The sequence below is a fragment of the Streptopelia decaocto genome (assembly GCF_964273445.1).
Source record: "Streptopelia decaocto genome assembly, chromosome: 2".
Classification (NCBI taxonomy): domain Eukaryota; kingdom Metazoa; phylum Chordata; class Aves; order Columbiformes; family Columbidae; genus Streptopelia; species Streptopelia decaocto.
The window spans coordinates 144031066-144047402 of record NC_138655.1 but is presented as its reverse complement, the minus strand read 5'-3'; the positions used below and the strand labels follow the sequence as shown (position 1 = coordinate 144047402).

The 16337-nt window shown below is 36.2% G+C and overlaps 1 protein-coding gene across 8 annotated transcripts in view; it reads right to left on the bottom strand.

Annotated features, from left to right (window-relative positions):
- MLLT10 (MLLT10 histone lysine methyltransferase DOT1L cofactor) overlaps nucleotides 1–16337 on the bottom strand; it is a 141874-nt gene that overhangs the window by 53315 nt on the left and 72222 nt on the right. For all 8 annotated transcript variants that reach the window (XM_082044865.1, XM_082044864.1, XM_082044866.1 and 5 more), the window contains 2 exons: nucleotides 11458–11713; nucleotides 8840–9406 (listed from right to left, as the gene is read on the bottom strand). In XM_082044865.1, coding sequence (XP_081900991.1) covers nucleotides 8840–9406; nucleotides 11458–11713 — 823 coding nt within the window. The remainder of the gene's footprint in view (nucleotides 1–8839; nucleotides 9407–11457; nucleotides 11714–16337) is intronic.

Here is a 16337-nt window from a genome sequence, read left to right as displayed (position 1 = left end):
CATGCTCCAGCAAATTGACTCCAGACGCTGAAAAATGTTCCGTCAAAAAGATGTATATTTTAATTTAAAAATCCATGTATACAAAATGATATCAAATGAAAGGGGGGGGGGGCTAAGCCAAATTTTTAAAGGAGGTCTTGGGAACTAAAGGGTTGCAAGTAAGCAGACAACACCTGCATCTCACTTCAGCTTCCATGCAACAATGTAATTTAATTGAAGTAATATTCGCTTGATCTTCAAGACCCACCTGGACACATTCCTGTGAGATCTGCTCTAGATGAACCTGCTTTAGCAGGTGGGTCGGACTAGCTGATCTCCAGAGGTCCCTTCCAACCCCAACCGTTCTGTGATTCTGTGTGATTCAGAAAAGGGATGCACCTCTGAAGAAAATATCAAGGTCTGCAACAAAGGTATCTGGCAGGACGGAAATCTTAACAGCTTCAGAGTGTCTCCTTGTTCCCCTGCTCAGTCTATTTGAAATTCTAATTCTTAGTTTTATAAAAAGAGCTAAAGAACTAACATAATCCAAGCACATAACTGGAAATTTCAGGACATTTTATGCTTCTGCCATTTAAAAAAATATATATATTAAAGATAATGCCACATACTTGTACTCCATGTATCTGCAAAGACAATCAGCTCCTGGAAAAGCAGGCAGTTTATTTTGTTCACTATGCAGACAACAACAATAGCAAAGCTGTCAGCTAGATTTCATTCATATAAAGTAGTTTACCCAGATTATCCACACCTAAAAGAAGTGAGTTTTTACTAGGAATTCAAACCTAACACCATATATATACAAGGCACTTCGTAGGCTTATGGGTCAAATATAATCTAAAAGCAAACAGTTTATAAAAAGCTCATAGATTTATTTGAAAACCTACCCTCACCAAACAAGAAAGATTTATAGCTAAATTTGAAAAGTAGTAACTAGAGCAATTTAAGTAGCCTTTAAGCCCTCCCAGTCCATTTTCTTACCTGGCAATACAGGTCCAAGTAACAAAAAGTTAATCTGTTAATATAGATATTTATTATGTTTCAAAAAAATCATCTTCAGATGCCAATTCTGCCAATAATTCTGTATGTGAAATAATCTAGATCTACAGAATTTATTTTATTCATTATTAAATTCATATTTGCAAAGTTTCAATAAAAGACAAAATTCTGAACAGTTTATAAATAATTACATCTTTTTACTCAGCTGTTCAACATTATGAAGTCTTTTTCCTGAAATGAGTAACTACCACAATCTTCTTCATTTTTTTAAGTGAAAGACATAACAGAGAAAACATGAAAACACAGATTCCCTTTCCTATATTAATTTGGTTTTGTTTGTTTGTTTTGTTGGGCTTTCTAGGAGTCTGAAATATATTACGAGTTCATAATTTGAACATAATAGTTACTATTGACTGTTAAAGCATAATAATGATTATATATTTTGGAATATAACTAGAAATTAATGCCCAGAGTCACACCATGATTTGAGAACCTAGTTTCAAGAACGTAATCTTAAAAATGCCCATTTTAACCTGACAGACACATCCTCATGCAACAGTTAGTCGAGTACAATCTCATTTCCACATATGCCAAGATCTTCTCCAATATAAGCAACCTGACATGCAAGCTATACCCTAGTTACGAGAACTTACCTTCCCTGAGACATTTTTCACTTCAGAAAGCCCCTCACATCTGTTCTCACTCAAAAATTCTACGATTTTTTGAGAAAGGAAAACTTCCTTTTGTTTTGGATCAAGTTTTGTTTCAAAGCAATGCTCCAAGAGTTTCTACTCTTGCGACATTCACAGGGGAGCTGCCACTGCTGCCATGGAAAGTCAGGCAGCCTGGAGACAACAAAGGTGGAAAGGCTGAACACTCCTTGTTTTCAGCAGCCCACCTAGTTAAGTACTATTGGTCTATATTTTTCTGTCAACATTTTTTTAAAAACAGAAAATGGTGCAACTACCAGTACACAGTCTGCAATTACCAATGCAAAAGTCTTGATCAGAAATATTAATTCTTCCTTTATAACAATCATGATCATGCTTTTAACCATTTTTGTAAACTGAAATAGTCTCAAAGATATTTCAGTCTATCAAAGAACTTAAGACTCTCTGAAAAGGACATTTTAAAAATCCTGATCATTGTATGCCTCAACTTTCCTAAACTCATATTTTATGAGGAAATTAATATCAGAATTAAATATAGTACTCTGCTACCTGCAATATCTATTAAGTTATTTCAAGTGATTTAATCTTTTAATCCCTTCTTGAAATGAGTGCCACAGGGACGACAATAGCCTTTTTTTCCTAAAGCATCTCAGTACAAGATGAATTTCAGTACTCCATCATTATTCAGTTTTTCAAAATTCTTTTCAAAACACATCTTTTGTACAGAAAACACTTAACAATAAACCTTGTAAAACTTTCCTATCAAGGAATCATTATTCACTACATCAGAGTAAATTTCTTACAACACATTTTTAGAAATCACTGTGAACCCTCACAGCAAGCATCGGAGATTTCTTAATTTCTTCCCAATCTTTGATAAAAGCATAAAACATATGATGTTGGGAACTAATTTCTCCAGACCCATACTGCATGACAGTTCTCAACTACCTACTGTATCTTGAAATGCATTATTTGCCCTGTTACAGTCTATTTTATATGCCAAACTGATGCACTATGCGATTTTTTCTTTAAGAAAGCCGAGGGATAATACAGCACAGAATTAGATTCACAGATAAGAGCCAAACAAGAATCTCTGTGAGCATGTGGTTTGATTCTTAGCTCTAGAACTTCCCACACCTGCAAATCCAATAAATAACCTCGATTGAACTGTGTCTTCTAGCACATAGCTGCACTCTGCTGAAATCAGAGCTACCCTCTCATTAGTTTGCTGTTTATGCATTCAAACCTTTTTTAAACATGGCTTAGCACTAGAAGCTCAAACGTAACTGTTTATTCACCTTTATCCTTTTCCTTTTTAGCCCTTCCTTCCCCAGAAGACCAGCCTTATCCTGCAAGTGCACATCCATCTTTCCTACACATAATCTTTTACTTCAGCTCCACCAACACAACTCTTACTTTGTACTGCTTACCAAGAGTTCCATTTTACCCTGTCCTCATATCCAATTTATTCAGAAATTTCAGAATTTAAAAAAAAAAAAAAGCATAAGGTTGATAATTGATGCACAGGGAAATAACACAACTCCAAACACTTTGATTTAATAATTCCCTGATCAAAATTAAACTGAGACTTAACTACATTTACTGCAAAGGTTACTGTCTTCCTATCATTACAGGTCTTTATTTAAAATGTCGTGCTCTATCAATTGAAATGTGGACATCTACTATGCCACTACTTCTATTTAAAAAATACCAAAAATAAGTTCAATAAGTTCTTTTCCATAACTTATAACCACCATTAATCATTAAATCTTTACATCTCTAAACATCTTGCTTTCTTGTAGCACACACATCCTAATTACATAACATAAACAACCCACCAGTCTCCTACAACTTCACAAGTTCTAAAGACTTACTGAAATTTAACTATGACAGTCTAAAAACACAAAAATATGAGGTACTCATCATCAGGAAATGCCAATTTTTACTTCTGGCTGTGACTGCTGTTAACACTTGTTTTAGTTAAGAACATTGATGGGGGATCCATTTTGTGATAATCCGCATTCTCATAAGCTTCTACTACCTCATGTGATTTCTTCCCAATTACTTGATGTCTCCATATTTTCTACATCAAACAACCATCAATTTTAACATGTTAATTTCGCATCAAATCAAAACCATTTCTGTTGAGCCTCAAATACGAAGAATGAAATTATCTGTACAAGAATTTTGCCTTGTTTTCTACATCGTTTGCCTAGTCCTAAAAGGTCATTAATATCTATTAGTGTCAATTTGTCCTTTCTATTCTATCCCCTCTGGAATACAAACTATCTTCTTAATACAGCAAGACTTCTTTTTCTGCTCTGGCTTCTAAGGCACCTACCAGGTAAATGTAATAGCACAAACTGTTTCAGAATAATTGTGTCTGAACTTGCTCTCCCAACAGATATAGCTGGTAAGTCAAAGGTTACAGAGGAGTTTAAACATAAAATCATAAAGATTTAACATAGTTCAAACATAAAATCGTAAAGATTTAACATAAGCTCTGAGGGACTGAGTATCTCAATGAGAATGACTTTGAGTCACTCATCTACTTTGCAGATGAGAGTTCTCTTACATCATGAGTACGACAACAAGCTCAACACTCTGATCATCCCTTTGCACACGAGCGTAACACTTGGCAGAGGCTTCATCGTCACTTGAATTAGATGAGAAAGAAGAATAAAATACATGGACTAAGCTAAAGCATTTAGTAAACTCCCACATGAAGCTGAAATTTGACTGCACCAGGCAGATCAACCCAGAGGGGCCTGTTCCAAAAAACATTAACTGTTTCTAAATCAGAGTTTGAAATATTGCTATATTAAAGTACAATCCTGGGTTTGGATACGTCCTTTATTCCAAAAACTGTCTAGTATTACCAACCAGAACACACTGAAGAGTGGTCAAGGGTAGAATATACATGATGTAGAACTAAAATGTAAGAAGATAGATTATAAGGTTGCCTCAATTGTGACAAAGGAATTCCAGAAGACTGGCACAGTAAGGGTACTGAAAGAATGGGATAACCATTTCAAGGTCTGATTTGGAATTCAACCTCTGGGGGTGGGGGGAACGCTTTATAAGTTTTTGTAGGGTTTACAGTACTCATAAAGGCATAAAATCAATTATGCAAAAATTAAAATACTGAAGCAAATGATCTCCTGAAGACCTTAGCAACTGAAGTTATACTATACAGTTTGTTGTACACTTGAAATCAAGAAGAGAATTGGGAAAGACAGAGAAGCATGCATACACGCTTGAAGCACTGCAATTCTTCCAGAAGCAAGTATCCATTTAGAACTTGACTATAACTGTGCAAGAACTTTACCATAAAACAGAAATTTCAGTTTACTTCTGACACTTGACTGGTTTTCATTTTACCTCGCTGCATTATTCCACAACAGTCAGAAGGTACTGTATGGCAAGTAAGGGGTTTTTTCCCTATTGATGTGGGACATGAGTTCTCAGAAAGTTTTTCATGCACTGGAGTGTACTCCAAACGAAGTGGAGCCAGAGCCTGCACAAACTGCTTGACAGAAAAATACAGACCATATGAAAGTTATTTATCATAACTGTATTTTTTTTCCTCCTTCTCACCAGCTTATTATTTTCCACACTACTGATGAAATAAGGTGAAAGTATGGTAAAATAAACATTTGACCTTGGCATCTACTACTAGCAGAAGAAAGCATTAGGACAAGATGTTACTAATCTCTTTAAATTCCTGCATGAATGTTTTCTGGTTTTTAACCACCATTGTTGTTAAAAGAAAAAAAGAAAAATCTTCAGCAGAATGGACCACAGCTTTACAATACTTTGGACTGCTTTAAGAATTATTCCCCAGAACAATGCTGAGAATGAAAATTAATCCTGAGCATACAACTAGTGTGACTTATAAAAAGTTAAATAGCTCTATAAAATTGTAGGGTTCAGAAGAAAGCCCCCCTTATTAAAAAAAAGGTGATCCTGAAGTCACTCCAAAGACCAGGCCCATTTTGAGGGAACCGGTATCAGCTTCATCTAACTCCAACTGCCAATTCACTTAGGTCTTCTTAGACAACAAACTTACAGTGTTTGTGAATTTCCAGCAGAAAGGTAAGTATGGTTTGTAAATAAGCTATTTTTTTTAACAGGGACAGATGTACTAGAAAAATGCTAATTTAACTAAAAATTCCTTATCACCCTACCAAATAATTTTTTTAAATTTCTTTAAATTACTTTTCATTCCTTTGGGTACATTGTTAAAGTAATACATACAGCGTTTCCTATCAGATTATAAATACATTTCAGAAAAAAATATAAAGAGCATTAAGATTGAACATTCAAGCACTCAAAATTTTGAAAGCATCAAATCAGTTGCATGGCAACTGTAATACAAACTGAGTGTATGTATTGTAACATCTTTTAATTACACGGCCTTGTACTATTCATGGTACATATCTTCTTATTAAGCAGGAAACCAGAAGTTCTGTGGACTGGAAAAAGTTTGGAGAGGACAATTATTTTCACAAAATGAGCTGAACATCCTTACTCTGAATTAAAGTTTTATGGAAGACATTTAGTTATGTATAAATAGCACATGATGAATCTGCATTACCTTTTAAGATAAGGTTTCCTTCACATTTCATCTAATTTGAACATTAACTGCGAAGAGGATTATCATATGTCTGTGAAAGAATTATTTTCATAATTTTTATGGATCTCAACAAGTACTCTTAAAAAAATTGAAAAAGAATAGTAGCTTCAGACAGCTGCAGTTAAGAAGGTTATTTAAAAAAAACGAGAAGAACACTCTTGAAAAAACTATCTCAAAACCTTTGTTTACTATGTTCTAACTTATTCCTGATTCTGCTTCTTTGAACACAGCAATTCCAAGAAAGAACCAGTATAACCTTTTCAGCTTGACTTCCCCTGCATTTTCTCACTAGATTTAAATACACAAAATCATATTTGAGGTTCAGGGTCAAATCGTTTAGATTCACTCATCAGATTTATATGTGTCAGACTATATAGAGACATTTCAAAGAGAAACATTGGCATATCATACCTAAGAAAATGTATGTTTCTAATAATACTAGTAATACTCATATGCCATTCCTCATTGTAACAAAGCTGTAAATGGACTGCTAAACCCAGACAATGCTTATGATGAAGTGAGGAAAGAAGCACTACAAGCATAAGAAAGATGGGAAATCAGGGAGAAGAGCACATGAAAGCAATATGCCCAGTTTCTGGATGAACTTAGAGCTCATGCTCGAAGGCAAAGTCATCCCATCTGTTTGCTATTTTTCCTTTGGGTTTTCAGGTTTTTGTTGGGGTGATTTTGTTTCCAGTTTTTGTTTGGTTGGTTTTCATTCATATTCTTTGGCACCTTCAGGAAATACAACTGGTTTAGAGAAGAGGTCTAACACTTGCTAGCAATATTTTAAGTATGCTTAACAGAGGTGAAATCATAGGCTGAATATTGTAATAAACGTATTAAACATAATAAACATATTAAATGTAATAAGCGGCTGATAAATGTAATAAAACCTACCCAGTATTTCCATACATGTACTTCAAAGCTTTTTACAACAGGAGTTTAACATTATCACTGGCATTTTATAGATGGCAGAGTGAGAGGTAATAAAGACGAAGAAGGAAGCAATGCTGGGCCTGGCAAGGGAAAGGCCTGTTCTAGGAGCTGACAAGACCAGAATATTCTAAGACAAATACAAGGTGGGATACACAGGTCATTCCCTTCAAAACAAGATCTTGTATTTCCATCTGTTCCCTCAACTACAACAATACATAATGCACCTCAAAGGGTTTATAAAGGAATAAGAAAGTTCATACTGAAATAATCAGATCACTGAGCTAAGTCTGTTGGATGGCCTCTGTCCATAACAGACGCGAGGTTGACACTAAGAGATGGACAAGGCACTCAAACACATGGTGTGAACTGTGGGGTTGTCATATGCAGGGACAGGAGTTGGACTCCATGATCCTTGTGGGTCCCTTCCAACTCAGAACATTCTATGATTCTGTGTTTTTAAAACTGCATTTTAATCAAAAATATGGACAGTGAACACGGAACTTTTGTCCTGTGCAATTTATTATAGTTGCCACTGCTATTGCTGTTATTACCCACTATAAAAATCATCATTTGCCTATATCTATCAAAGATTTAAAACTAAATGGTTTTGAGATCACATTTTTAAGTCCCTGCCTTGTTCTGAAAGAAATACGAAGTTGTTTCTTGAAGCACATATATTTTTAAAGCATTGCTTGTTTACACAGTGAAAATACACACTATAAAAGAATAAACCTGGCCCATAGCCCACAATAATTCAAGCTCCATTTCTCTTTCCTCCCAAAAAAGGAAAAATAGGGCAAAAAATTCCCTAGTACAACAAAAAGAACAAAATTTCAAAGTTACAAAATTGAGGTATCAGATAGTTTGCTATTTTTTAATCCAAACAAAGGCCTTGAAAGAATCTTCAAAGCAATAGAGATTTTGATAGATACAATATCCTGCAAGGTCATTCCACATACAGGTTTACTGGGAACAGAAAACCTCTCACAGCCCCCAATGCACATAACATTTAGAACAGAGGAAGAACAAACCAGCCAATTTCAATTGCTAAAAAGCAAGCAAGAATATGAAAATGTCATCCAGCTGCACAGGGGTCCAGATTCAGAATATCCTTTTACATGTTTAAACGGATAATTCTCCATATAGACATTTTGATTTTTAATTTAGTTAAATCGGGAAAAATAATTGAGGGACAGCAAGCTGACATGCCTGAGTACCGATTTTGTTTTCTCTGTGTAACAGAACACACAGAAAATATAGTCTGTCTAAACCATCACTTATTTTAGCCAAACCAGTCACATGTAATTTCCAAAAAAACTATTTTCATGCAACTTATTTTTCCCCCCTACAACCTCAAAACCTGCATTTATATAGCACACAGGTCAATCTACTAGAACCACCTACAGTAGAGGGGCAACCTATACACGGAATAAAACTTACTCTTCCAACAGTCAAAATCCTAAATTTACTTTTTTTCCCAATGCTACTCTCAAGATACTTTAAATGACACTCTGTTCTTGAAAAGCATACTCAGAATTATGGCTAAAATAATAAAGACATATTTTGAGGTAAGAAAACAAATCCAATAAATGCCTACCTGAACCCACTGGAGATGAGCCAACACTAAGACTTTGTAAACTTCCATTCCTGAGCAAAGTTGGAGATTTTTGAAGACCAGAGCTCGTCACACTTCCTGCAGCAGATGCCACAGATGAAGTTGGGGAAGCAGAAGAAACTGAAAGATGGGAAAGACTTTCTTGACTTTTATTTCCTTTGGGTCTACCAGGCCCATGTTTACTTTGCTTATTTCCTTTCCGTTTCTTCTCTGTTACAGTTTCTTCTTCTATTCCGGAAGTTTGAGATCGTTTGTATGCTGTAGAAGTAAGGCTTGAATTACCTATGTCTCCGGGTGAGCTGTCAAAGTTTTTCGATTGGGAAACAGCTGATGATGAAGGGAGACCAATTAAGGAAGTGAAACAATTGACACCCCCCTCTTGATTCCCAGTCTCTCCTTTATGTACATCTTTGGTTGACGAAGCCTGTTGAGAATGCGTGAAACTGTCACTTCGCAGATCTGTGTCTGCAAAACTCAAAAAGTCCTGGGGAGACTGAACTGAACTTCCAGAAGACGACTTGATGCTCCCAGGAGTGCCCAAAAAGCTTCCTAAAAGAAAGAAAGAAAGAAAAGGTATAATTCTTTTTTTTCCTGTAGTTGGTGAAAATTGATGAGAAATATTAACATCTTGGAATACACTACTTTAAAGTGAGAGGACTTCATGAGAAGTGTTACCAAGAGCTAAAGAATTGGTTTTTAAGGTAATTCATTGCTTCTCCTGCTGATCTTCACTCTATTGCATCTGATTCTCAGAATTCTATCTGAGATACAGATTTGAATTTGGGGCACAAACAAGCTGAAAATCAATAAAAGGAGAATAACAACTTTGTTGCTTAGGCAACTTTGACATCCCTCATGTTTTGAAGCCACAACAATCACTTGGTGCAAATCAGTGCAGTTTTTTAAAAACATACACATATATAAAAAGAAGGAAGCTGACAGAAACGGGCTGTGATCACATCTACGCTATGCCTGCAATCATCCTTACCATTCTGCCTAAATCAAGGGTCTGACACAGGTAAAGGGAACACCAATTGCATTTAATTCACCCTGGCTGAGGAAGTGTTCCACAGAAGAGGTATTTTTTCAAAAGGACAAAAGAGGAAGTGGCGAAAAGTGTATAAAACTGGCATTTAAAAAACTACTTTGGCACTGCCAGAAAAACATGAAGATCTTTTGTGTAATAGTATTACACTGCTGCTCTAGTATTCGGAATGCAGTCATTTCATCACTGTGCAAGGCAGAAAATGAAGCACACTTAGGAAACACAAACATAAATTTTCACTGAAATTAATTCATTTTATATGAGTGGGTTCATGTGGGTACTGTTTTGTAGAACTCAGACTGATGACAACTATCTCATCAAGAAAATGCTCCTAAATATGACATTAGGCATAAAAAAGTTCTTTTAAAATTACTGGTTTATCATTAGTACTCCATTAAACACTATTAAAATTCCATTTTAAAATATAAGTTATATTAATACAGCAATTTAAAAAGCACAAAAACTTTGTTTTGCATTTTAAATAAGTTACATCAACTTCACTTAATGCAGCTTTAAAGAAAACACGTGCACATAGTGAAGATCTACTGTGCCATCTGCAGTGATAAGACTTTTTCCTTGAATGCAGGATTCCAAAAGGCATTTTGAGAATTCAAACAAACAAACAAACAAACAGAAAAACCACCCACAACTTCCATTTTTTCAAGTAAGAAAGTCTGAAATATTGAAGGAGTTCCAGACGAATTTGGAAGTGCTGACAGCACAAATAAACTCAAAGAAAGAGCAACATCATAAAGCAGAAAGCACAATCAGCTTCTATATGCCACAGTGAAAGTTATGAAAAAGCAACTGCGTTATAGAAGGTTTAGTTTGTTGTGTTTCAAAATAACATGTTTTATTAGTTATGTAATGAAAAATACGGACTTTTAAATTTTTTTCTTTATTCAACTCTAATGAAGATGCCATAATATAATTTGCTTTTTAGAAGTGTCAGCAGGGCATTTAGTGAGTTTTAGAATGTTCAAAACATTAAACTTTTTTATTATATAAGCTAAATAAACTGTATAGAGTTGTCATGTAATCATCATCTCATGTATTTCAACGACAAAGAAACATAATTAAAAAGGTCCTTCACTTTGAAGAAAACAGTATATTTTAAATGTCTGCATCTTGAAAAACTATTTAGGGGCCACCACATCCTATACATTAGGTAGCCCAGTTTCATTTAACTATGTACTAACTACAAAACATTAGTATTTTTCCCTTAAAGAGCTAAGACAGACCCCTAAACTCAAATTCATACATTACATTTTACCCCAAGCAAACTTTTCAGCACATAAACTTCTGGTTTTAGCAGTTAAAGAGAATACCTTAACAGTCTAAAGAAAAGCATCAGTTTTCCTTTCAAATATGCACAACCCTCTTTTTCACATTATGACAATGAACATTTTTTCTCTAAAAAAAGTTATTTCCCCCTCAAAGTGAAACAACATTCTCATTACTGTGGATAAAGGATAAAGGATTTTCAAGTTTGAAATACAAAAGGTTTCTAATTCATGCCGAAGCAGAAGTCGTGTTACAGCGTAACAATTAATACCTTGCTGAAAAGGGCTGGCTGCAGTCACAGTTGTTCCTGGATTTCTTCCAGCACCAGGCTTTCTTCCCCTCTGACCTGAGCTGTGACCTGCAGATTTCTTCCCTTTGCTTTCTGACCCTCTGGCCTCTGAAGAATCTTTTCCACTTGAAACGTGTGTAGAAACTTCCTGGAAATTTGCATTTGTAAATCGAGCTGTAGTATCTTCCAACCGCTTCAAGGAGCCTGACATGGAGTTGTTGCTAGTGCTTGTGTATGTCTGGCATTTTAAGAAAAGAAGAGGAAAAAAACAGGTCACACAAAAAACTGTAACAAAACAACTGTTTAAAAGAACCCATTCTTTCAACTGAATTGGGAATTGTTCAAATCCTAAGGTAATTATCAACAGCAGGAGTTAGACTGAATTGTTAGGATTTTCAGCAAACAATTGAAGTGCATAAAACTTCATTTTGTGGAAAAAATGCACAAAAGTAATGTCAGCTTTAGCTTCTACTTCACTGAGGTCAATGGATCAATCTCAAATCTATGGTCACACAGGCTTTACAATCTATTTAAATAGGATATTGTTATTTTACTGCTTAAAGATAAAAAGAAGAAAATGAGACTTCAAATGCTTTTCTGAAAATACAGTTATTATGTAGTTTGTTTTGTCAAACTGGAAACATTCCATTGGCAGTGGAACTGATGTGAAAGCTTCAGAACCTAAGAACTTGCATTTTGAAGACTTTATAGGCTCAACACCAAATAAAAAAATCAACTCCAGCAAGCCCACCATCCCTTATGTCTTCACTTCCCATCATCACACCAGGATTCCACACCACCTGAATCGTCCAATTCAGCCAGTTCCTAAAGCACCATCAAGTAAAGAAGACACATGAGATCTCGTTGGCCAAGACCCGTGCAGGACTGACTGGCTGCCCACTCCAGACCTGCTGCCCCACAGGAAGAAGAAAGCACAACATACTCTTGAGCTGCCAGTGCAGATTTCTTCCTCAACCCCTACATATCCCCAAGAATTTTGGCCTGTCTCCTACACCCATAAACTCTTCACAGGGCTTTCAAAAATTTTATCTATAGGCCCGCTATTCTTCTGTTAAATTTTGTCAGAATTGTTCACGTTGGTTCATAGGAAGTAAATTAGGTGGTGAAGGAACTTTGTACACAGCATTAGGAAACAACACAAAGGAAAACAATTGTTTTCACACACACACACAAAAAAAAGTTGTAATACCAGAAGTTTAATACAGAAGAAAGAAAATGAAAGCAAAATTAGGAAAAATGAAATATTATTCTACTGTTGTTTATACTCAAACTAGCTAGTAAAATAGCCTTTTGACTGTATAAAACTTCTACAGCAAAAAAACATGGATCAAACTAGAAGTTACTCATCTGTTCAGAACAAACTTAGTTTGTTTTTCGGTTCTTAATAGAATAGGGTTTAAAATAATATCTAAGTTGATCTCCATTAAAGACCACACAAACACACGCCTCTTAAAATTAAGCGTATATACACATTCTCTCTTCCCCAACTGGGACGCTTGCTGAATTTACACCAACAACAGAATATTTCCTCACCTTTACATACAGCTTTGTATAACAGGTATAAAACTGTTTCAAAACCAAAACCGGTAAGGCATTTACACTGAACTTGCTTTTCAGATGCAAATGCCAGAAAACAAGTCAATATGCAAGCTTTGAGGAAGATTAACATTTCAATCTATTTGCATACTGCCCTGTATGAACAAATAAAAATATATTATGGATTTTCTGGATAACAGTGAAAAAAATCAGTTTAAGTCTGTTAAAGTACAATGTTAAAACCAATCTAGCTCAAATCCAATTCTAAGGCGAGTTTAGTAGTTAACTTTTTGAACTATTACAAAGGCCATGAGTATGCTCAATTTTCCTGAAATTGATGTGCCACTTGACCTGAGTTAAGAAGCAGTGGTTCAAATTTGGGTCATTTCAACAAAGGGTTTCCAGACATGCTATAACCCAAACCAAACGTCAGGCTTTTTCTAGGATCCAGGATTTCTCCTCTTATCCAATTCCTTCCTTTCCTAATTCTTATCTCCAATCCACTCAGTTGAATATTAATTGCAAGGATAATTCTCTATAGGTATCTACAATCATAGACTGATGTTATCTAGTATCCCTTCACCATTACTGCTGGAATTTATTTTAAAGGGAAATAGTGAGCTTAATGTTGCTCTACAGACTGGCCAGGGCTGGGCAATGACAAGTAGGCATTACTTTGCATATAGTGTGCAGAGGTTTGCTTTGACTACAAGCCTGAATCCTGCTCTGAGCATGTTTTGGAGAACATGTGCGCACATCGTAATTCTGCTTTTGAAAATTTTGCTCCAACAGGTATTTCTGTTTCAGAAGGTGCTATAAAGTATACTGAAATCTACATGCTTACTTAGAATATCTTGAACACTAATACAATGCACTATATCCTATGTAAAACTGGTATAATTTTGTCAGTATTTTTTTTCCACAGGTTATATTCCTTATGTTAAGGAGTTAATTGCAATGAGCTGACCTAAACCAAATACACACACATCAATCACTCTGAAAATCCACAAGATATGCAATAGGATCTAAGGTAAAAGTGAAACACAAACTAGATTATTAAGCTAATTGGTTCATACAGCAACCTACTCACCACTAAAAAAAAAGTCCAAGGCCTAACAGAAATGTCTCAGAAAAACCTTATATGACATGAGAAATTTACATTGTTTGTTTGCTTTGATTTTTTTTTGAGGTCAGGAGAGTGACAGTGTCAGGGAGCAAGGATGGGAGGACAGAGCCAGAACACCCTGGGTTATCTCCTGCCTGGCTTTGGTCTGTGCAGCCCCCTGAGCTTACAATGGTGTCCCCTCCCTGCACATGCTTTTTAAACGGAATACTCTACTCGACGCCCCTCCCTTCACTGCTCACACTGCAGTCTGTCATTTTCCTTAATTTCGGCACAGACAGCCCCCAAAAAGGAGATTCCTCTGATGCAGTCACCCAACTCCATTCCTTGGTTTATTTGTGAATACCTCATGAAGATTTCATGAATGTTAATCCCGTTCTCAAAAATCAGTCAGTATTTGCTAGTGCAACTATCAAGCTAGCTCTGTGTGTATCAGAGTTCCTTTATGCTCCACATAACCCACTGTCGCAGTTTAACCCCAGCATGCAATCAAAACTATGATAGCTCACCACCCCCACCCCTGGAATCCTGCTCACTGCAGACAGCAAAATAGATCTTCCCAAACAGGAGAGAGGAATGAAAGGTAAGGGAGAAACTCATGGGTTAAGATTAAAACAGTTAATAACAGTAATAAAATAACTAAATAATATTAATATACTACTAATAATATTTATAAAATGGAAAGTAGAATATAAAATAAAAGATACTCAATGCAATTCCTCGCGAACTCTGTCCGTCCCAAGCAGCCAGTCCCAGGAAGAGAGAGCACCCTGGGCCTGAACAGCCGATCCCGGGGGAAGAGAGAAAAAGGCAGAAAGGCCCAGAGACCTCTGCAAAACAGCAGAACAGCAAAAGGCTGGACTGACAGAACTCCACCAAACCAGAGTAGAACTGGAACTGGTCTCTGCCTCCCCAGCCAGAAAACCCAACCCCCATTAAATGTGAGCATGATGCTAATGGCATGGAATATTCTCATTGATCAGCCTGGATGTCAGTCAAGGTCTGTCCCATTCATGCCCTCCTTCCCAGCTGCCTCACACACCTGTGGGCAGAACCCAGAGAGACCTTGGCTCCCAGACAACAACTAAGATAACACCAAATTTTTACATTCTTTCTGTTTCAACTCAAAAACACAGGAAAGTTACTTGGAGAAAAACATTAGTTCTGTCCCGGGGTGTTATCTTCTTGTTCTCAAACTAAATCCAAACAACAACTGTGCTAGTTATAAAAAAAGAAGTTTCTAACTGCATGAAGAAAATTAACTTGCTTTCAGTCAAACCAGCACAACCAGTTTGCAGGTTTTTTTCCCCAAAAAGTGAACTTTAACATTGCCAACTTGGTGCACAGAGAACTATTGCCATTTTTACGTCCCCCATATATCACTCTGTGCACCCTGAAGAGTTATACCACCCATCTGTAGTAAGTCTTAAAACTTCTGGGAGAGCTTTAGATTTATGGTAAAGGCATAATAATCATTCTTGCTAAACACAGTACATGCCAAGGCTTGAGAAGCCTTTAGCTCTAATACAGATGTATAGGGTGGTACTCCTGCACAGAGAAGGGAAGGACTATGGCAGGTAACTCTCCACAAAAATGTGAGATGTTAAGATTGCGGTCTAAGCAAAAAGAAGCAACCAACCAATCAACAAACCCACCACAAACATATATACCCCATGCCCCCAAACACCACACTGCTATAGGATAGCAATGTTCTGTCATATCGAATAGAGATTTCCCCATTCTTTTCATTCTATTTTGTATCCCACCATGGTAGGATCCGAGCACTTCCCTTGAGAACCAGGTTGGGCTGACAGTCAGGGTGAATTGAGAAGGGTTATCATCATCATCTCTACTATTACTGATAAAATTCAGTCAGCTGTACTTTCTGTTTGCAGTATCTTTTCTTTAGTTACTGGTTACAATTTGAATGCAGACACACTTTCCTGTGTGTCTTGGTGTACATGTATGTGTTGGAGTGTTCTTTTAATTAATAACACTTCCCTCTCTCCCAAAAAGAAAAAAAAAAACTAATAATAATTTTAAAACTAACTGTATTTTTCTGGATCTGTTAAACCAGACACATTTTTAAACTCTCGATACAGCCAGAGCTCAAAACCTGAGACAGAAGCTTTTATCAGGACTAAATATAGGGCTGATGATATTTCCCAGCTAAGAGGAAGGC